General features: G+C 37.6%; 2 protein-coding genes across 2 annotated transcripts; both read right to left on the reverse strand.

The window, feature by feature from the left end:
* Positions 1-2,411: 2,411 nt before the first annotated feature.
* On the reverse strand, positions 2,412-8,300 carry LOC129450326 (uncharacterized). Its single transcript, XM_055213005.2, has 4 exons — positions 4,419-8,300; positions 4,163-4,306; positions 3,463-3,718; positions 2,412-3,303 (listed from the first exon to the last, which is right to left on the reverse strand). Exons 1-4 carry the CDS (start codon positions 5,046-5,048, stop codon positions 2,951-2,953), a joined length of 1,383 nt encoding a protein of 460 aa, XP_055068980.2. The 5' UTR covers positions 5,049-8,300; the 3' UTR covers positions 2,412-2,950.
* Positions 8,301-9,686: 1,386 nt separating this feature from the next.
* LOC141359541 (CD276 antigen homolog) lies at positions 9,687-16,969 on the reverse strand. Its single transcript, XM_073862170.1, has 4 exons — positions 16,840-16,969; positions 13,315-13,346; positions 12,897-13,223; positions 9,687-10,132 (listed from the first exon to the last, which is right to left on the reverse strand). Exons 1-4 carry the CDS (start codon positions 16,848-16,850, stop codon positions 9,996-9,998), a joined length of 507 nt encoding a protein of 168 aa, XP_073718271.1. The 5' UTR covers positions 16,851-16,969; the 3' UTR covers positions 9,687-9,995.
* Positions 16,970-23,570: the final 6,601 nt, after the last annotated feature.

Genomic DNA, 23,570 nt, shown 5'->3' on the forward strand with positions numbered 1-23,570 from the left:
GTGTGAGTTATGCAAGTTATGTCCTCAGTTTGGAGCAGATGATGTTCAGTAGATGTCTTATCTGGTTGAGTTCAGCTGCCGCAGGGTTTTGTGGCTGTTGAACTGCCTCTGCGTAGCTCTTGTGTTGTGATGGAGGTCCTGTGGCCGATCTGGACTCTGTTGGAGGACGGATGGTTCTTGGTGACTGAGGACTTCTCTTGTCGTCTGGATTACGGTTGTTTCTTAGTGTGTTTCCAAGGGCTGTGCTTTTCAGCCCTCTGGCAAAGACTTTCACTCCAAGCTTGTTGAGATGTACATGGTCATACATATGATGAGGTCGTATGTCTTTGTGATGGATAAGATGAACATTAGGAATAAGTGCACAACATCTGGAAAGCTCCACATTATTTCCATGGATCACGTGGAATGGCACATCAGCGCGTGGTAGTAATGTAGACAGGGTTATTTTTGCTTCTGGGAAACATTGAGCGGCTCTGATCGCCACCTCTCTGATCACAGGAGCCACATGACCCTTCATGGCCCTTAAGTCATTTGTCCCTGTGTGAATAATGATATGTTTAAAATTTTCATTCAGGTTTCTATCAGACAGGATCTGAAAAGCACTTCTTGTGTTTGGGCACCAGATTTTCTTGGCTCTCATTTTTGGGAATAGAAGTTTCTCATTGATGTATTTTCCATTTGAGTCAATCAGGATAAGAGCCTCTGTTTCTCTCGGGTCCTCTGCAGCGGAGCTGTGAATCTGGGATGTTGGATCAGTTGAGCACTGAGACTCTTCCTCCACAGGATGCTGTTCAAGTTGAGGATTTTCTGTGAGCATCTCTGGATACATCAGGGGTTTAGCAGAAGACTCTTTAGGTGCTGAAACAGAATTAAGTTTTTCTGTCAGATCATTGATGAGTTCATCTTTGGTGCGGAGTGTTGACTTCAAGGCCGATAGCTCCTCCTGCATTTCTATTCTAACTTCTGTTAGTTGTCTTCCTAAAGTTGATTTAACTTCAATCAGCTGATCTTTAGTTTGTTTAAGTTCTTTTGTCATTTCTTCTCTGTCTCTCTGCAGATATTCAACTTCATGTATCAGATTCTTAATGTCGATTGTCAGCTGTTCTATGTTGTTGTCTTTCATTTGGGACAGTATTAATTCTTTTAGCTCAACTACTTCTACCTCCAGGAGTGAAAAATTATCTTTCATTCTTGACATTGGAGATGGAATCAGTGTTGCTGAGGTCGCTGTCATTGTTTGGACTGATTTACCAGGGGACGCATCAGTGTTTATGTCTTTGTTGTTGTCATCATCATCATCAGACAGTGCCAGCGTTTTTATATGATCAAAGTCCTCAATAAAGACTTTGAGAGCAGACTCAGATCCTTGGACCATGACAGTGCCATTTTGATACAAGTTTAGTGTTAAATTTCTTGTTTCATCATTTTTTTCAGCATCTTCAAATGTTAAGATCTGTCTGCCTTTACAGATGCCTCTTTTTTTGTTAAAGGTGAAATGTTGACAGAAGGCAGTGTGCCATAGAGAGCTGTGTTCAGTGTAGAAGAGCAGGTTGTTCATGACACTGTGGTCTTGTTCAGCAAACAGTGTTTCAGGCCTTTCCTTCATCTGCTTTTGTCTGAGCAGCTGTCTGGAGTGTTCAGAACTCTTCTGAGGGTAGATGAAGGGGCGGGGCCAAGATGATGCACTGGCCATAGTTGATTTAGAATGTAAACAATCAACTGAATTAACTGACAGTTTTTTGTTTATTTTCTCTCAGTGAGGATATAAAGAGAGAAAAATGAAAAAATAAGCCAAAAAGTGTAAAAATTATGGCCTTTACTGACGTCGTGGTTAGGAAAAATGTCTCAAGTTTTAGTCCTATCCAAAATGCTCTCCTTAAAAGAGACCTGAGTTAACACAAGAGTCTCTTCAAAATGTCCTCCAATCTTTCCTCTTGTAAGTTTTCTTCTTACTTGTTGTTGTTGTTTTTGTAGTTTGTTGTTATCCTTTTCAACATAAATATCCTCTTCTGCAGAGGGGTTTCTTGTGTCTATCCTCTCACGAATCTCCTCACAAACCTTCCTCAGACTCAGGTGTTAAAGTGTTGTTAAAAAAAATAATTATAGTTCAACTGAAGTTTTTTGTCTCTGTCTCTTTTTGTCTAGATGTTGTTTTGTGTTGAATCATCTACTTTTCTGTTAAATTGTTGATAAATTATTCTCGGTTTTCATAATTTATCAGGAGCTCCTCTCAAGTGTGACTGCTCATGCAGAATCTCTCTCTCTCTCTCTCTCTCTCTCTCTCTCTCTCTCTCTCTCTCTCTCTCTCTCTCTCTCTCTCTCTCTCTCTCTCTCTCTCTCTCTCACACACAAGCAGTGAATTACTATCCCAAAACAGCAATTTCCCAACAAACAATTTATTTAATCACAAGAAATACATCACAAGGGGTAACTTGTAACAATAACTTACACTGGACTCATTCATTGATGAATGGCAGTTTGAACATGTCCCAAAACAAATTTTAAGAGAGAAGTTGTAAGAATTTGACTTGTATTCATCAGCAGATAACTTTAGCTGGCAGACTGAGAGAGATACAGAGGGAGAGAGAGAAAAAAGGGGAGGGAATGAGAGAAATTGTGACATTAAGACGGAGGGGAGAGGCACAGTCACAAAAGCCTCCGTTGTGAAGACTTCTCTTCAATTCTTTCCTCCAGTTGGCGAAGCTCTTCTTTTTTTTCTTTTTGCCTTCTGCGAAGTGTGTTGGACTTGATGATAAATTCAGCCATTTTGGACCCGGCCTTCCCCTCAGCCTGCTCTGCCAACTTGTCTGCATCATTTTCAAGTGACTCACAAACACGGCTTAGTACCTCATGCTGGGTTCTGAGGTCCAAAAGCTCCTCCTCCACTGCCTTCCTCTTTAGAGCATGTGCGGCACTCTCCTTCTTTTTTCTTTCATTCTCCAGGTACAGTCTATACTGAGATCTTGCAGATGAAGCAGAGGCAAGGAGCTCCTTTGTCAGATTTTAAAATGCCCCCACAACTGCTGATCCGGTCACAGACTAATCGAAGTGATTCCAGCGTTCTATCCTGGAGATTGCATGTTTCCACCTCTTTGTTTATTGAAAATCCTCTTTCAACTGTGGCTTGGCCATGGGATAGAAGGAGGAGACTCTTGCAAAACTGTAGTAAGTCAGGGTAAGATGTGCTGAGAGTTGTGTAAAGAAACACATCAAGGCGGTCCTTCATTGGTTTAAAGGCCAGGAAACGTTCATCTCGTCCTTCCACTGAGGTCAAGGATACAAACTGCTGAATGATAACATCACCTAAAATATTGACAAAGATATAATCATTAATGACATTTAAGTACATTTCAGTCTGCTTAACTGCCCATTACCAAAGCAGAACACCCTTAGAACATGGCCTTAATTTCAATAACTTTTCCACTTCTACTGCCCCTACACATACTGTATATATTTTCTTACCTGCTGGAATGCCACCTGTCAATTTCTTTCCCTGAAGGAATGTCTGCACTACACTCTTCATTTGCTTGATGCACCACTCCGGTTCTTGGTGGATTCTTGTGGGATCAAGGCATCCAATTTGCCTAACCATAGGAAACTTTAGGGGGGATTTGTCCTGCAATTTCCTGACTACCTTAACAAGGCACTGCAAACATTCTTTCCTGAAGGTTAGCACAGAAAGCTCCCCTATCTTGCCTCCTGATTTGCTCTGAAGGGCCTAACAAATAGAGAACATTAATGTTCATACAAAGATATTTGTCACATACATAGATACTTAAAACGTGGTGAAATGATGTTGGTTGTCTGGTGTGTGTGTGTGTGTGTGTTGGAATATGTGAGTATAGTTCAGGATGAATTCAGGATGATTGGAAATGAAACTATGACAAGTTACAAATTTTAAACAATTCTAACAATTTAACCAGATTGAAAAAGAGGTTTGGTATATCCTCATGGCACAGTGGTTCAATTTAAGCCACAATACCAAAGGCCTGTTTGGAAGGTAACCATTACCAACCACACAATTACGAAAGCTATATTGCTTACCACAGAGGTGGTTAAATCATGCCCATTGTTACTCATTCATTTCTACCGGTTTAAAGTAACTATTTATGCAGACAGCACAATTCACGCATGATATTGAAATGATGTGCACATTAATTACCTTGATGGCAGATTCAGCACCCAGGCCGATGTCCACATTTTTAAGAGAGACCCAGTTCTTCTCATCAGATACCTGGATTGTGATCATTTGCAGTGAGCTTCGGTCCTCTAAAAGTTCCCTTTTAACAAATCGTCGCAGTAAAGCCTTAAAAGTACAAGAAAAACTGTTAGCAATCAAGCCACACCTACCTGTCAACTGATACAGTTTAATCACATTCAAATTAAGACAGTAACTCTACAGTAATTACATTTCTTACCATCAGGAGTTCTTTCAGATCTTTAGCCAAAAAGGGCAGCACAGGCTCGTCGGTCTGATATTTGATCAGGAAGGGGTTGAAGCTTCGTGCAACTGACAAGAAGAACTGGAGCTTTGGAATTATTAAATCATCATCCCGCGCAGCCAATATGGTATCATATGACGCCGTGTTGGGGTTTGGCACCTTTTTCTTCTGAACTGCATCAATGTATGTTAAAAGCATGGGCCAAATGTCGACAGCTCTCTCAGCCACAGGGACATTTTCCACCCACCTGTGGCCACAGAAAGATCGGGGAAAAGTAGAAGATCCTGTGGTGGCAGTGTAATCTTCTCTACGGGCAGGAACATTGTGGAAGAGGTAGTGCATAGCTCGCAACAGTTTGTCTACCTGCCATGTTGTGAATCCTGCTTTCATGGCATTGTGGAGGGTGTGCAAGCCACAGCTGCCAACACTGATGAGTTGTGCATCCCCATGAAGCTCTGAATGTTCGTTCTGAAGGAGCTTCAGCAGCTTGAAATTGACATTTGGGCCATCCATACTGACAGACAGCAGGTGTCTCAAGTTGAGTTGTGCAACACATTCCTGTGAATTGACACAAAAAACTAAGTTTATTAAAAAATAATACAGCATTTCAGAATGTTTGTAAACAATATGCACCAATATACTTCCAGATGACAGAACGCAAGCGGCTTCTACTGACTAACTGAAGAGATCCAACCGGCTAATGGAACAGTTAAATAGTTAAAAACGTGAAAACGTGTTGCGTTTGGGGTTGCACTGCCAGATACAGCAAAAGGTGTAGGGTTTGATCGATTTCCTATGGGTGAGGAGGAGGTTATAGCAAGTGGACGTTGTGTCGTCAAAAGTAGTGCTAAAAGTAGGAAATCTTAATGATAACACATTTACTTCCATAGTATTCTTTTTTCCTACTATGGAAGTGAATGGGGTCCACGAACATTTTTCAAAATATCTTCCTTTGTGTTCATTAGAACCACGACATTTTTACAGGTTTGTTACAACATGAGAGTGAGTAAATGATGACAGAATTTTCATTTTTGGGTGAACTATCCCTCTAACTACTAACTTTTAGGCTAACTATGACATAAAAATCTTCAAATAGGGATATAACGACAATAAGAAAGAACAAACAAGAAAATATCAACTTACTTTAATGCTTTGCAGCAAGTCTTCAGCCCTTGCATGTCCAAGGAACTGCGACCCAAAATATGAAGACGTCACGCGGTCATCTTTCCAGAATCGAACGTGAATATCCATTTGCTTCTTCTTAGCCGACTGGTTTAGAGACTCGTCAAACATGAGAACATATTGTCCGGAATCATTGATGCTATTTATAAGAAGCTTCTTAAAATGTGGAGCAATGCCGAATCCAAGAATGTACGCCGTTTTATCCTTGCCACACGCAAAACTTTTGGCTATAGCGGAGTCAGTGAACATGTTTTCGAACAATTCCCCAATGCCCTCATTCAAATGATATGAATGATGGTTGGCTGCGATGTTCAGGCACCAGAGAACCTCAGCCCTGAGGGCTGATGTTTGTGACGGGAAGGTCTGTTGTTGTTTGGCTATCGCTGCCGTGGTGGTGCTGCTGGTGGCACTGGTTTGCTGCAGAGGTGGTGCGACGACAGCTGACCTTGCGTGATTTGCCGCGATCTGTGTAACGTTAGTGCTGGTAGCATTACAAAACAACGAAATAGGGAGCTGCTCCCCCCTCACGCGAATCCGCTGCTGGTGAATATTTGATTCACTGTGAGACCTGATAGCGGTAATGCCGTTCCAGGTAACATTTATAATTTTTTTGCACACAGTGCAAAATGCCTCCCGGTCATTTCCCATGACGGGCTTAAGCCAGTCTTTAAATAACGGATCGTCAACCCAGGTTTGCGAGAACTTACATTTACCCATTTCACAGTTTGGTAGAAAATAAAGTGGCAAGTGGCTAGTATTAACTGAGGTTAAAAAAAGGCGGTAAATGTTGTTTGCGTCGCTGATAGGCTATCAACCACGGAACTCACAGTTTACTTCTACGTCATTGCTATCAACTCCGTCTCACTCCGGGTCCTGTTAGCACCGTAGATATTTTTGAACTATGCTAGATGAAGTTATATATTTTTAAACTATGCTAGATGAAGTTAAAGCATGGAGACACAAATATTAAGCAAAATTTTTTTTACTACCAAGTCAAATTGCGTTTGTTACCTTTTACTACCTTTTAAGGGCCTTAATTTTGGTAGATTATTTTTACTACCTTTTACTACCGCGCGGACACCCTGAAAGAGGACCCAGTCAGATACACGGATAACCCTCTGTGTGAACAAGAAGCCGAAACAATACCGTAATGGGCGTGTCGTAACAAAAGTTATGGTTCATCTCCTTACAACGAGAGATAACATGCATATAAACATTCACCACGAGAAATATTGCAAACTAGATTGAAGCAGTTATCAGGAAATGATAATTGAGATGCATAAACAATGCTGGGCGTGCTGAAGTGAGGATGCGCGTGTCATGGCAACATGAAGTTGGTTCAACTCTTTAAAATGAGGCATTTACAACATTCACTACGAGAAATGGCAGCAAACTGGACTGAAGCAGATATCAGGTAAGTTAGCTCGTTACTTACTGCGTTGAAACGGAGATCATTCAGCAGCATAAAAGAATATCGCGTCACATGCTCATTTGAGCTTATAATAAACAAAAATGCCCGCATGTCATCATAACACGATATATCGTTCAGCTCCTCAAAATGCGGGTTTTAAATGCATATAAACAATCACGATGAGAAATGTCTGAAAACTGTATTAAAGCAGAGATCAGGGAGCTTGTCAAATATCCACTCTGAAGCTGAGATAATTCACCAGCATAGAACTGTGCGTTCACGCGCTACTTTATAATCTTATCATAAACAAAAATGCATGCATGTGGTTTCTGGAGAGAGAAATAATAAATAATATGCAAACTTCACACACTGCGTAGAAGATAGTACAGATCATCGTACTGTGAATAAACAAAAAAATCAAATGATCCCGGAAAAATCCAGGATGCATTTTCCGTGTATTTTCTGGAATGTCTGTGTGAAAATGGCTTATTATTTGGACTGTCCTCTATCAGTGTGCCAAATTTCATAACTTTCCTTCGTACGGTTCTATGGGCTGCCATAGACTGCAAGGGAACAGGAATAATAATAATAATAAAAAAGAAAACTAACAGATAAAATAATCAAATTACAATCATCAATACAAATTAATCTGAAATATTAACTGAAGTCACAGATAAAAAAAATGCCACTCGATGTTGAGGGCATAGCAGAGTTCCTCAATTAGTTTTTAGCATGGGCCAAATTTTGCAAATTCAAGGCCTATAGGGCCACTGACCACAATGCTTGTTCTGCTATTCTTCTTCTTGTTTTTAATTATTTTGTTTTTTTCACAAAAAAATTGGATTTCCCTGCAAGCCAGCTGTTCCTTCTCATCTCCACAATGAATATTCTCACTGTTTAATGGATCACAAAACTCACAGTTTGGATCATATAATGTTTTTCCAGTTAAAGATTGGATAATTTTTCCTTTAAGAGCAATTTCGGCAGAGTCCCGCATATACTGTAGCTTTTTCGCAATTCTCTTCATTGCACATGCAATCTATATCACTTTTAAGTTTGCTGTGAGAGATTTTATTTTTACGTGATTATAGTAATGACTGACAGGACGACGTTGGAGTTAATTACTGACAAATCAGTACTTCTTGCTTGCTATACATAATGACCACGTAAACATTTTAACAATCTGGAAGCGAGAAACACATTTAAACACCAGTTTTAGCTTACATACTTTTTGCTGCTTTTAAACCACCTGCTCTCTCTGGACTATGACTAATTAAGTTTAGACCAATGACTGGGGTGGTGATGCCACAGTGGATAAGACACACAACTTTGGTGTGAGAGACCCGGGTTTGGATCCACTGTTACACACCAAGACACTTAACTACTAGTTGCTCCAGAGGTGTGCGACCACTGACATATATAGCAATTGTAAGTTGCTTTGGATAAAAGCGTCAGCTAAATGAATATGTAAGAGATAATGTAGAGGCAGCCGGTAGTTATCGGGAAATAAGCCCCTTCAGTGTGATACAACGGGTCCTGATCACGCTGTCGGGGCTTATTTCCCGATAACTACCGGCTGCCTCTACATTATCCCGCTTATTACACGGCTACTTGCCACATAAGAAAAAAAACTGGACATGAATATGAATTTGAAACATTTTATTGGCATATTTGTTTTAAATTAACATTTTTATCCTTCCGCGAAACTTTGCACAGATGCATAAAATGATCGTAATACCTTATTAAGATCCGCTGCTTCATACTTGTCTGTCTCCATTTGTTTCTCTTTTAGCCAGTCTTTGAGAAGTTTTAATCCCCATTCTTTATTTTTTTGTGTGTTTATTTAATTTATTTAACCTTTATTTAACCAGGTTAGTCTCATTGAGATATAGAATCTCTTTTTCAAGAGAGACCTGGCCAAAATAGCAAAACAAATTAAATCACACAATCACAAAACAAACACAAAAACGCAAAGACAACTCAAGTGCATTTCAATTTAAATAAAAAATGCCATTAATTAAAACATTTGCACGTGTGGATGGACTCATATTCTATAGATTTAACATAATGTTGGCTTCGTAGCTGTCATGCTCTATTTTGTCAAGTTCAGTCTCAGTAAGCTCTCTGTGTCTTGTCGTTGTTCGTTCTTCTATCCACTGTCTAAATGTTTTGTTTTTTGCCGTACATGTTAAAATTAATGTCAAAATTGTCCATTCTTAATTGTGGTTGTCCAGTGTTTGTCACAAGATGGCGCCAAACAGTAATCTTTATTGATCTTTATTGGCGCGGAGCGATTTTAATCGTACAAGTAGTCCGGCTATGCGTTATTATTTTGGAGCAGTTATTATTTGAAAAGAATGAACCTGCAAATGTCTCAACTGACCAATCAGAATCAAGCATTCCAGAGAGCCGTGTAAATAAATAGAAATAAAATAAAAAATGTAAATATAAAAAGCCTCTTAAACTAATACATTTATGCTCACTGTAAAGGGTAAACACATGTAACATTTAAATTCCTTGAAATTTCATTAACCTTCTAAGACCTGGTGTGTAAACATATGTGGACATCAATTATTTTTGTTGTTTGCACCATAACACTTAATTCTGTGTAACTGAAACTTCTTGTACAAAAATGTGGACAATCACACTGCTTCATGTTCAAAGAAAAATATTTGGTTATTATATTTATTGGTTCTTCCTAACCCCAAAATAGCTGAACGAAATCTAAAAAAAGGACAAACCAAACCCCGAGTCTTAGGAGGTTAAATTTAAAACACCATTATTCTGGAGTGTTGCTATAGAGTTGCTAAGTGCATATAGTTTTTAAGTGCTTGCTAATGTGCAGTTGTTCGAATCGCTCACACAATACATACAATATATAAAAGACAAACTGCAATGAAATTTTGGTTGAAACTTGAAACACAAATGAATGGTATAAATACTGCAGGTCATGTCATAACTCACATAAACACCAGAATGGAAAGAGGCAGCAAAAACATTACAATCATCTCAGGTCTCGTTTGTGCTCCTTGGTTTTCTTTGTCTTCTAATTTATCTCCTTTATGGTTGTTTTTGTCTTCTGATATCTCTGGACGACCTAAAAATAATTACAAAAAAAGGAAGTTTGTCAGGTGAGGTACACTTTTAAAATAAATGTGTTTCATGATGTCACTTTGAGAAAATTTTGGCTGTATGTAAGAACCTTTAACATCCGAAAAAACTTTGTGTTGCAATGGAGGTTTGTTGTTGTGAAAAAGTACTAATGTATTTTACTTTTTACTATTATTTATTTACTTTATTAAGTAACTGTATCAGGGTGCTTTTCTTTAACTTCATTACATTTTAAAGCGTAATATCATACTGTTCATTCCACTACATTTCACATTAAATATCTTTTAATACTTAGTTACATAAAAAATAAAGTACCTACTTTTAGCTCAATTAAAGGTACAATTTATACAAAAGTAAAAATATTCATAGGATAGTACTACATTTTCATGTTTAGATATAGTTTACACATCTGAGGAAAAGGTTTTAGATTACAAAAAGGAAGGTAAGAAAAAAAGCTTCTTCTATGAACTTTTGACTGAATGTTTTTATTAAGGAACTAAAAATTGTTCTACTATGGCATCGCTGTGAAAAAACACTTTTAAGCATCTTTATTTTAAGAGTGCATATTTTGTCAAAATTTATCTGAACCAAGAGAAAGATGAATTTTAAAGATTAAGGAATTTATTTCTTTATTACGATTGAAAAACTGCAACGTTAACATGTTCAGCAATTTATATGAAATTGCCCCAGGTTTAGTTTATGCTTGGTGTTGCTACTGTTGTTTAATTCTGTTTTAAATTTCACTGGTCAGCTTTCAGACGTGTACACGCGCACTGATGACAGGCTACTGTGTGCGCACGTGTCGGTTGTACACAGACAAGAGCAGCTATGAGGAAATGAAAGTTTAAACAGTCAAAACTTTAAAACGCGTGCCAATCACCCCATTCAGACAGCCAGCGACGCCATCTCATTGATTTCAATGGAAACTTGGCGACTTCTGGCGACACGAGCGAAAGTGATAGTTGGCACCCGTGTGGAAAAGTTTAACTTTATGCAAATGATGAACGAATTTCAGGAGCGACTACGAATGAGAACGAAGCAGTGGAGTTTACGTCATCATTCTCTCGGCAGTTACTGGAGTGGACGGTACTCATTTATGACAACCAGACTTTGTGTCACCCGTCTCTTTCAATGAGGTGTTTCTCAGCGTGAAAGTCGCTGTCTGTCTGAATAAGGCTTATCTCTGTAAAGGCAAAGAGAGAAATCCAAATCTGCACATCGCACATGAGCAACAGGTTATGAAAAAGCTTGCACAACATAAAAAATGTCTCTAATTACAGCCGCAATCAGGATCCCTATGATGACAAAAGTAAAAAGAAAGATCGGTTCACGAGATCGCCAAATTTAGCGAGTATCGATCAAGTCATTTCATGCCATTATCGGCCGATACTGATTGGCGGCCGATCAATCGGAGCATCCCTATTAATAATTCATAAAAAAAAATCTATGTCCATGAGTCCATGTCTGGTCATCTCAGATTTTGGATTAGGTGTTTCTGGTATTTTTGCATTATGATAAGTTTATATTAACATGTTTTTTTTTTTTATTTCCCTATGGCATTTGAGATTGTTTAGACCTGGAAGCGCTGCGGTATGTCCAACTTAAAGGAACAGTTCAGAAAATAGAAATTCATACAGATTTAAAACAACATGAAGATGAAAAAAAATGATTAGAGAATTTTTGTGTTTGGGTAAACTATCCCTTTAACAAGTAGATAAGTTATGAGAGGCTGTGTTGTATCATTGAATTAGTCACGGCTGAAGGGTGATGTTAGACACGCCATAAAGCAGTGTCAATGCAACCCACTTCAGACTTGACTCATTTCACATACAACACTGACTAAAGTACTTTATTGTTTTCATTAAAGTTACCACATTTTACAAATATTAAAGCAAAAATATATGTATCAATGCAACTTTTATAAAGTTAAATCACTAACTGTGGGTTCACACCAGAAGCGAGTTCAACGATTTGCACAAGTAGATTACATACAAAGTCAATGCAAAGACGCGATCAGACACATCCTCAAGTGGGGTGATGCGAATATGGGAGGCGCATTTGCCGCAAAAACACACGCTATTCACCACCTTCTTCTAACAGCGTCTTCGCACAAGTTAGAAATATTCAACTCAAGCGAAACATTCGCATGACACGAAGTTAAATCCCACGAGTAATCCCCGCGTTTGGTGTGTACATAGCATAAGGGGTGGTTTCCCAGACAGAGATTATCTTAAAACAGGACTACGCATTAGTTTAATGAGGAAATATAACTAGTTTTTACAAACATGTCTTACTAAAAAGTTACTTCTGTGCATTTTGAGGGAAAACAAAGGGCACTGATGTATTTGAAGATGTCAGTGCAAGTTGTTTTCAGTTTGAACAGCTCTTATATTTAATTTAGTCTAGGACTAGTCTAATCCCTGTCCGGGAAACCGCCCCTAAAAGTCTTTCTTTCACTAAAAAATAGTCCCTAAATTACTGTGAACAGTAGCAGTATGTTTCACATATGATCACATGGCTATGTGTGCAGTGCATTGTGAATCTCTGGGTACAGCAGACGTATTTTATCATAAATGAAACAAAGCTGCTGACCAATCAGAATCAAGGACTCTAACTAACCATTTTATAAATTAAATTATACACTCTGAAGAGGAGTGGCAATGTATTTAGCTGACCAATAAGAACATGAATAAAACTTTGGGGAACCATTTAACGTATTTAGACAATGTATATATTAAGTTTTCACACACCTTTGACAATGAGGTTGACTTCCTCTTCTTGTGACTCTTTATTGATAAAACAGGAGTATTTTCCTGTATCAGTCTCTTGAAGATTTTTCAGCCGGAGGGAGAAGTTTCCTTTCAAATAAACTTCAGGAAAACTTTCAGTTCTGTTCTTGTACTCTAACTCTTGATCCTCGTCTGACGCTTTCCCTTTAATTATATCATACACAAACCTGCTTTCATTATGTCGCCAATTTACATTTATGTCTTGAATTGTACGCTGATCTGCACTTTCAAAACATGGTAGGACAACAGAACCACCGACAACACCCTCGACTGTGACCTCCAGAGACGCTTAAAAAACAGAGAAGTACACATATATAAGAAAACAAACAGATTTTTATGCAATAAAATAAGCACAGGAATAAGAAGATTAAGCACTTACCTTCATGTATAAACAAGAAGACAAGAAATATCCTGTAAAAAAAAATGCACCTGTTAGTTTTCACAAAACAAAACATCACAGTTTGCTCTCATATTTAATTCGGAAATACATGACTCAAGGTAAAAATTATACTATTTCCATCTATAAGAGACCTCTTTTAAAACGAGGAAGATAGATAACAGGTTGCATTTTGCCAGGGGAAATGCCGAGACAGCCAGGTTGGGGCATGCACTTAATCTTAAAACGAAACAACTTTTAACGCCTGTTTCACACATACTCCGTATGCAGTGCGTTTGCGGTACGTAATTTTTTACGTAGCCATGTTAACAGGTTAGAGCTTTCACACAGCACACGTAAGCGGTCCGTCCTGTCCGTTGCAGATGCGGTGCGGTGCAGCAGTGCTGCGATCGTTTCGGCAGCGAGTCTATTTTTGCTGTATGGCACGGAAGCTGCACGCGCTGATTTAAAGTGATAGCGCATGTTTTGTGGTCAAAATGAACACGGATTTACACAAAAATGCAGTAATTTCACTCTAAATGGATGTAAATAAAGTTTTTCAGTAGTTTTTTCTGTAATCTTATTTGTTTAATCCCAGTATGAAGCAATTAAGGCAAAACACTTACCACGAGTTAAATAATGATATGTATAACATGTTAAATATTCTACCGTGTTTATATACATTGCATATACATAAAGTATGCTATTAATTTTACCATTGTTTAATTATACTAACATAGTCTTTTAGTTTTTATTTGTAAAACAACAGTAACCAAATTTATATTGTCTTATAACAATATCCATAACCACGGAATTTTTAGTTAAACTAAGGTAATACAAATCATAATCAATCTGACAAAAATCGTTTTGTCAACCGTTAATATTATGGTTAATTTTTCTAAAGAGAACTATACAAAATGATCTGTTTGATAGACGGGGAAGCGCACCTGTCAATCAGCGCTATAACAGAGCGAGGCGAGAGACGAACGTGCTCAGTAATATGGAATAATGTGTTGATCTGGAATGATTGTAAGAATACATTTGCTTTAAATATAATGTTTGTCATACAACGTTTTTGGAGATAATAATGATTTTTTTCAATTGTTATTGAGCTTATTTAGACTTGTTGCAGTTATAACAGAGTGTTTTACCTCAGAGTTTGTTTTAGTAATATTGCTGTTTTTCCGGTAATAATAATAATAATACAATTTGCATGTCAATCTTGCTTCCTTGTCTGTTTATTCATGTCATTATGCTGTTATTTTAATTATTTGAGAATATTTCTTGCCATATGAGCTTCATCGCCGTTATATAAATACTCTCGTCTATGCAAATATATAAATAGTATAGGAAATGTAGCCTATAATGTAACCATGCTTGTCACCTATATTTTCTCTTCAAAAGTTATAATGCTAATTTATATTTATGATATGTGGAGATAAATAGACCTTTGATCCTTTCATGTGTCCTGACCATTACCCTAGAGATTTTAAACATCAAATAATATCTAAAGTATATTGTTTTGTGAAGAAAAAAAACACAGCAGGCTATTATATAGTTTATTGATGAGGCGCTTTTCAACAGAAAGTGTCAATCACATGATTATTTGATTCGCAGAAGCAGCGGTTAGCAACGCACTGCAAACGGAGTATGTGTGAAAGCACAACGGATGATTGACGGATCGCACCGCATACGTACTGCAACACGCACCGCAAACGCACTGCATACGGAGTATGTGTGAAACAGGCGTAAAGGTCAAGTTCTTTCTGATTCCATTTTTTAAACCCTAGTTAGTGTGTAATGTTGCTATATTAGCATAAATAATACCTGTAAAATGATAAAGCTTAAAGTTCACTGCCAAGCAATTTATTTTCTTTAACAGAAGTCCCCTTTCAAAGCCTACTGCGAATGGCCGGTTTGGACTACAGCCCTCTACTTCCTGCTTTAATGACATTTTTTGACTAAATTCTGCACACAGGAATACGTCAGTCACCAGCTAAGCTAACGGCAAGCTAAGCTGCTATCGAATAACAACACACTAAACAAACTACACAATCAGAACTAGTTATGTATTTCTAAAGGAGGGACTTCATAGAACAAGAAAGACATCAGACCGTTTTGAGGATAATGAAAACAGCGCTACACAGATAAGTACATTGTGTGAAAAATACAACGTTTTTTACATGTGAAACATGAACACATGTTATATTGTGCACTGTAAACACAATGAAAGCTTCAAAAAGTATGTATGTGACGTTTAAGCTCAAAATACCCCACAGATAATATAGCATGTTAAAATTGCCACTTTGTAGTCATGAGCAAAAATGTGCCGTTTTGGGGTGTGTCCTTTAAAATGCAAATGAGCTGGTGAAATTCAAACACTGATCGCTATAACAGTGGTTTGTTAAAATTAAAACTCAATTGTGCTGTCAATTATTTTCATTTTCTCTCTCTGCACTAAATGTCAGTTTTGTGGTTGGATAGTGCAGATTAAGGGGTGGTATTATTATAATAAGATCCCCTTCTGACATCACAAGGGGAGCAAAATGTTAATGAGCTGTTTTTTCACATGCTTGCTGAGAATGGTTTACCAAAACTAAGTTACTGGGTTGATCTTTTTCACATTTTCTAGGTTAAGAGAAGCACTGGGCACCCAATTATAGCACTTAAACATGAAAAAAGTCAGATTTTCATGATATGTCCCCTTTAAGACAACATGAGAGACTACACTACAGAGTGTTTATACATTACCATTAAATATTAAAGAGATTGTAGTGCTCATAGCTCTATTAACACATTTTGGCTCAGTTTTGCAGACAAATGAAATGCATGTTTGAGCTGTCTTAACTGAAAACAATTTGCACAATTGTTTCGTCTCAAGATGCACACAAGTAATTGTATATTCGAAGGCACATTCATGAAAACTACTTAAATGTCCTAATTTAACTAAGGCTTAATCCTGTCTTAACCTAAGTCCTATTGGTGATGCAGGCCTTATGTTTAAACTAAACTACTGAGGCTTATGTAACCTGTTTCGACGAAAATCATAACAGAAAATTCCACGGATTCAAGCCCGCATGTGCATGTTCAAGCACGCTACATACCCGCAGGGTAAAGAATTTTATAATGTCAACATTGAAGTTAGTTACAGTATTTTATGTGCATGACATGCTCGGGCACGTGTGTAACATATTACGTTACATCTGCGCGCATTTATATCGTTATAATACCGATGCATAGTAAAATATAGTAACCATATGGCTTTTTGGCAGACTTATTATAATTTGTACTAATTTATTATATTTTTACTACAAATGCCATAAATAAACTATGTATAATGTGGTGAAATCATAGTGAATTTGTAGTTACTATGATTTTACAACAATTTAAACAAACACACTGTTGATTAGAGTTTAACCAGGCCTGGAAAACCCCGTAAATTCTAACTTAACTTACTTCCGGCTGGGCCTGTAACGTTATACGCTTTATAACAAATATGGTGTATTCGGATACAAATTAAAAACATACCTGGCGATCATGACTATGGAGATGAAAACTAATTATATTGGATTAGTGATGAGCGAATCTTTTGTTTGGAAAAAAAAAACAAATGATTTGTCGTCATTTCTTCTTCTTCTTCTTCTCTTGTTTTTATTGGTGGTTGGCAAACAACTTTCGGGTGCACTAACCGCCACCCACTGATCTGGATTGTGGACTAAAGATCTATACTAACATTAACTGTTAGAAAAAGGAAACGAGATAAAAAAGAACAAAAAATACTATAAATACACATAATTCTTTTGAATTGTTTTTAATTGCTCAGATTATATTCATTAATCTTGTTGTTCCTAAATATTTTAATAGGAGATCCCAACTCTTGTCACCAGGAGATTTTACCAAAATATTACTAATATCTTGTTTTCCATTTTGGCTTACAGCATTTTTAAATTCTTCTCTCTCTGAATCATACTTTTATCGTCATTTCTTCTTCTTCTTTCCTTTATAATGGCGGATGGCAAACAACTTTTGGAACCTACCGAAATGGAGTGTGGGTCTGGATATGTTAAATCCTAACAATAGCTAAAAAATTACAATAAAATAATAATCTAACACACATACATATATACAGGACCTACTCTATTTTTATTCTAATCAGACCAGTTTCTTCCAAAAAATGAAACAAAGACCTAAAACAAACTTCACTTGACCTTTTCTGAAGAATTACTTTTATTTTTAAATGTTCACTTTCTATCTCCATCTCTTGAATTAATAGCTTTCTCTCCTGGTTAAACTTATTACAGTGTTCTATAACATGTTCTACAGTCTCATCAGCATCACAAACACTACACTTTCCATCAGCATGCTTTTTTAAAAGAAATAAAGTACTAGCCAAACCAGTGTGTCCAAACCTCATCCTAGAGATAATATTTTCCTCATGAGTAAATCTATTAGTTGGTCTTGCTCCGCCCACAAACTTTTGGATACTGTAATATTTTCTACCAGAAATAGCATTATCCCATTTACTTTGCCATTTTCCCTTAGACTTGGATTTGACTATGGTTTTAATTTCAGATTTACTATGACTTATATTCATTGTAATTTCAAGAGATTCACATGCCTCCTTTGCGTTCTTATCAGCTAATTCATTTCCCCGCTCTCCTAAATGCGCTGGAACCCATAGAAAGCTGACACTTATTTAGGAATTTAATAATCTACTAATCATCTGTACAATTTCTAAAACAGTGTCTTGTCTGGATTGAGACTTTGGATGCTCATCAATGCAGATACTAAATCTGAAGCAACTACAACCCCACTCTCAACCCAGGACAGAGCAATAAAAATAGCTAGCAACTCTGCTGTGTAAAAGTCTTTCTTTTTTTACCTATATTGAGACTAGGAATCACAAACACAACACCAACTTTACCTTCTATTGACTTTGATGCATCTATAAATACCACTATTTTGTCTCTATATACATCTCTATTGGTGTTCTACTATTCCACTGTTGATTTCCTCACTCAATTTTAACTCTAAAAGATCTAAATCAATTTTAGGGTTTCTCAATATCAATATCTCTATCATCTTCTGTATATGTACAGACCAGGTAAGCCTTTTATCAAACCATAAGCCTAAATATTTAAAACAATCAACTCTTTCTAGATCTGCACCATATATCTTCAGTTTTAAATCTTGAGGAATATTTCTCCTGGTAAAAAATACTGTCTTAGTATTTTCTATGGATATGCTAAATCCCCATTCAAGGGCCCACTTTTGGACCACGTCCACTGATTGTTGCATCTTCTTCACAATAAAGTTAACATTTTTACCTCTCTTATAGCCCCATCATCTGCAAACAATGCAACATTAATGGATCTCTCTATGCTTTTAAAAACATCAGTAATCATAATCAAGAATAATACTGGACTGATAATACTACCTTGAGGTGTACCATTTTCAACTACATATTCATTACTATATTCCTCATTAATTTTAACTAATTCATCTACCAGATAAAAAAACTACTAATACTAACCCACTGGAACATTCTTCCCTTAATTCCCATCTGTCTCAGTTTAATAAGAAGACCTTCCCTCCATACCATATCATAGGCCTTTTCAACATCAAAAAATATGGCCAAAACTGTTTCCCTATTAGCCTGTGCCTTCCTTATTGAATCTTCCAAAGCAATTATTGGATCCACAGCCCCCCTCACTTTCCTAAAACCACTCTAATAGCTATGTAAAAGATTTCTTGTTTCTAACCAGTAAACCAGTCTGTCATTAACCATTCTTTCCATTATTTTAATAATAATAATAATTCATTTTATTTATGGGCGCCTTACACGACACTCAAGGACACCTTACAATAAAACAACAGTCAAAATACATAATACAAATAAGTCAAACATCAATTTTACCCATTTGCAAGGTTAAAGGCGGAGTGCACAATGTTTGAAAGCCAATGTTGATATTTGAAATCACCTAAACAAACACGCACCTACCCCAATAAAATCTGGACCTTCTTTTAAAAGACCCGCCCCACACATACGCAACCCGGCACGGATGTCAGTTAGTAGACACGCTCCTTTCTGCTGATTGGCTATAAATGTGTTTTGGTAGTCGGCCCGTCTCCTTTTCCAAAGCGTTTTTCAAACGTTGTGCACTCCGCCTTTAATTCTATAGGTCTATAATTATTTGGGTTCTTTGCATCTTTTCCAGGTTTTCAAATAGGGATGATAACAGATTGCTTCCATTCTGCCAGGATGACTCCCTCTGATCACACTTTATTGAATAAACTCAACATCACTTCCTTCCCTTTATCAGACAAATTTTCTAACATAACACAACAGATGATATCCCTCCCTGGGAAGACTTTCCAACTTTGTTTAGAGCCATATTAAATTCTTGTAAATTGAAAGGAGCATTTGAAATTTCCCCATCTCCCATTTCCTCATATAAAACATCTCTGTACTTTTTTATTGTCATATCTCTTCCTCTTTTCTCCTCCTGAGTAAGGTTCTCTGAGCTATGCACCTTTACCAATGACTTCGCTATGGCCTCTGCTTTGTCTTTAGAGTGATAACTCTTTGATCATCTATCATTACTAGATACTCAAACTCCTTCTCATTCCCTCTCATCTTCTTAATCATATTCCATACATTTTGAATTGGAGTTGTTCTTTCTATTGAATCACAAAACTTTTTCTAATATTCCCTTTTTGCACTTTTGACCGTGTGCCTCACCACAGCTTGACACTGCTTATATTTAATCAAGTTTCCAAAATTTAGCGTTTGCTTTACAATTTTAAAAGCCTTATTACGGTCCCTAACAGCCCTACTACATTCCTCAGACCACCAGGGTGTAACGTCAATTCCCATCTTGAAATTGTTCTTCTTGTTCTTGTTCTTCTAATAGGCTTGTTCGACTTCCTGCGGCGCCACTAGAACTGACAGGCGGATGACGTTAAAGTGCCGCGAGAGCGAGGCGAAATTACACTTTGTATGATTTCTCGAATCATTCTCGTGGTACTTTGACCTCATCCGGCTGTCGGTTCTTGCAGCGCCGCATTTCGCGGGCTGGTGAACTGACCACATACTGCCATAGATATGTATAAATGCTAGATGTGTTACGGCAGAGTCTCTAAAGTCATCACCTGGCAGCCATCTTACGACAGGGCGCTCACTCACTCGTAGCATTTGTTTTAATGGTGCAGGTACTTTTAAATGACCATAACTTGCTCAATTTGCTACCGATATTCAAACGGTTTGGTTTCTTACAAACGTTATTAACGTGGCTATAAGTCTGGATGCTTTAACATGTTTCATGATTTTTTTATTGTATTAGTATGCAGTGTCATAGGTACATCTTTGACGTTTATAACAAACCAAACCGTTTAAATATCTGTAAAAATGAAGCAAGTTATGGTCATTTATTAGTACCTGCATCATTAAAACATGCTACCAGAGAGCTAGCTGACTGTGGTAAGATGGCCGCCAAATGCGGACGTTCCACTCAATTGGCCAGCAGCGCGGGCGAGACATCTAGCCTTTATACATATCTATGCCGCCACCTACTGTTCCATATAGAGGGTATGCACATGACATCACCATCGGTGAGAGGGACTGCGGTTACGCTCACTGAGTGGCTAAAGACAGAGCTGCAGAATTTGAGTACAGCGTGATATCGGCAAAAACGCGTTGAAGTGGGGAAAAGCTGTTGTGCGATAGACTGTACTAACAGATTAACAGGAATTCGGAGCTAACGTTTTACAGACTGCCAAAAAACACTGAAAGGAGAAATAAATAGATTGTTAATTCCAAAGTCCACAGATCACAGGTGGGTTGATAAGTTGCTAGGGTCACAAGCAGAGGTTTTACTTTCTACTTAAAAGTATTTTTCAAGTATTTTATCCGTGTTTTTCTTTGCATTCCAAAGCATATTATCATAATTTTTACTCTATTACATTTCATAAATAATGTTTTACATATAATATTTAAGTACATTAACGTACTTTTACTCAAGTAAAAGTACACAATTTTAATGTAATTAGGTATAAAATAAATTTTAATATGCAAGAATAATAAAGAATACACAGTATGATTCTATGCTTTAGAATGTAGTGAAGTAATGTTTTTCCCAATACAAACATCCTAATAAAGCACAGATGCTTGGAAAATGTAACAAATGTAACTAAGTATTGTCCACCTTTGCTATCAAGTCCAACTAAATTTAATTTAAGCTGATAATAATCAGTTTCACTGGCATTTTCGCAGCAACCGCTATGAAAACCAGCCATTTTATTGAACATTTTGCCACTCAACCGGGCGAGCTCTCGCGTGGTCACGTGGAAAAGTCACTTCAATGCATACCCTGCAATCAAGCTTACGATGGTCATAGCCTTAGGGCCCCTTGCAGGTTTGCTCACTGGCAAAACGTTGGCCCCTTGCATATATACATCCAGCAGTGTTCATTTAACTCTGGGGATTTTTTAGTGTGAGGGCTTCCTGGGGCTAAGTGAGGGCTGCCCATGCCAGCGCTAAGGGGCCAACGTTTTGCCAATGAGCAAACATGCCCGGGGCCCTTAGGCTAGCCCTAAGTGGGCCCATAAAGGGCCATTTTAGGCTTGCTTGCAGGGTACCCTCTATAGAGGGTATGCATTGGCCCTGTCCCAATATTCACACTAAGCCTTAAGGTCTTCCTCGAAAGTGGACACTTGTTGGAAGTGCACTTAGCAGAACCCAAGGGCCCTAAGCTGTGAAGAGCAGAATTGGGACAGTTGGGACGTCACTATCTACGTCACTTCTGTTGTGATCTGGGGCTGGATTCACGAAACATTAATATTAAAACATTGTTTGTGTTAAACTATTTAACACATTATGTGTTGTTTTTAACACATTATCTGTCATTTGATGTTGATTTTGAGTTCATATAAATAGAAGGGAAAACACAAGATGTGTTAAAACAACACAAAGTGTGTTGTTCCAAAAATAACACAAACTAGGGCTGCGTCCGAAAACTCTAAATTGCTGCCTTCTGAGGCAGCTTTCCAAGGCAGGAAGGCATCAAGACATGTCCGAATTCAATGTTAGCTTTACTTCCTGAATGTGATTGGTCGAGCATGGTTCAGTTAGAAAAAATAAAATGGCGGCCAAGGAAGCGACTGGAGCACAAATTTAGTGTAAATAAAGGTAGATGTTCACTTTTTACACATTTTAATTGCATTTCTAGCAAGAAATTAGTATTGTAGTTTTTAAATATGTGATTAGTTATCACAAAGGCGCTCTCTGTTTATATTTCAAACACGCTGCCTTTGAAGTGTGTCCGAAAGCCTTTCACTGAGCTGCCTTCATGCCTCTGAAGTCATTTCCTCATGCCTTGAGTTTTTGGACGCAGCCTAGATGTGTTGGACACAAGATGTGTTATTTTAACACATTCATTTTAAGAGTGTAGGAGCATTACCGCCACCGACTGGACTGGAGTGTGGATCAGGATATGGGTTGTGAAATAAAGGAAGGGCCATATATAATAAAAACAGTAAAAAAAATATCTGCTGTGTTTTCTCTTATTTAATTCACATTCTTTTATAAATGTAATAATATCATCATATAGCCTATCTTGTTTACTGCTTGCCCTACTGAAAAATCCAGCTAAGACTAGCATAAACTGCATAAGCTGGGATGTCAATGTATGTGGATATCCATGTCTTAGGAGGTTAAGGTGGCAGTAGCGGGTTTAAGCTGGTCCTCCCAGCCTGGCAAAGCTGGTGGGTCAGCTGGTTTTCCAGCCTGAAGTTCAGCTAGACCATCTTAAAAAGTGACCAAAACACAGCTAGACCAGCTTGCTACACCAGCAAAACCAGTTAAAACCAGCTTATGCTGTTCTTAGCTAAATTTTTCAGTAGGTATAAAGAAAAGTCATGGTATTTTACTTTTCTCAATAATCAAAATAAGGCGAGCTCTCATTATTGCATTTTATTTCAATCGTTTTGCGCTAGGCAGGTATGTAAACTTATAAATGGACTCATTTATGCATTCCAATAGCCTACTTATCCTACGCCATGACAGTTTGTATTGTTTTCATTCTGGAAAAGTATAGATAATTGAGTGCATTAAAAGAAATGGGACATGCTAATTCTAATTACGAGTAGCCTACTATTTAGTAGGCCTACTGCGAATTGGGATGCAGGGTCTGCCTCAGTGTTTATAGGCCACATGACATTTCCCCACTGAAAAAGTGACCAAAACACAGCTAAACCATTTT

The sequence above is a fragment of the Misgurnus anguillicaudatus genome, chromosome 23, assembly GCF_027580225.2.
Source record: "Misgurnus anguillicaudatus chromosome 23, ASM2758022v2, whole genome shotgun sequence".
Lineage (NCBI taxonomy): Eukaryota > Metazoa > Chordata > Actinopteri > Cypriniformes > Cobitidae > Misgurnus > Misgurnus anguillicaudatus.

Excerpts from the sequence above, each read along its gene's own strand:
- LOC129450326 (XM_055213005.2), bottom strand. The coding sequence starts at position 5,048 with ATGCTGTATTATTTTTTAATAAACTTAGTTTTTTGTGTCAATTCACAG. Across the intron at positions 4,307-4,418 it reads ATCTGAAAGAACTCCTGATG|GCTTTACTGCGACGATTTGT; the intron begins GTAAGAAATGTA and ends TGTACTTTTAAG. Across the intron at positions 3,719-4,162 it reads GTGCTGAATCTGCCATCAAG|GCCCTTCAGAGCAAATCAGG; the intron begins GTAATTAATGTG and ends TCTATTTGTTAG.
- LOC141359541 (XM_073862170.1), bottom strand. Across the intron at positions 13,224-13,314 it reads CTTCTTGTTTATACATGAAG|CGTCTCTGGAGGTCACAGTC; the intron begins GTAAGTGCTTAA and ends CTGTTTTTTAAG. Across the intron at positions 10,133-12,896 it reads AGTCAACCTCATTGTCAAAG|GTCGTCCAGAGATATCAGAA; the intron begins GTGTGTGAAAAC and ends AATTATTTTTAG.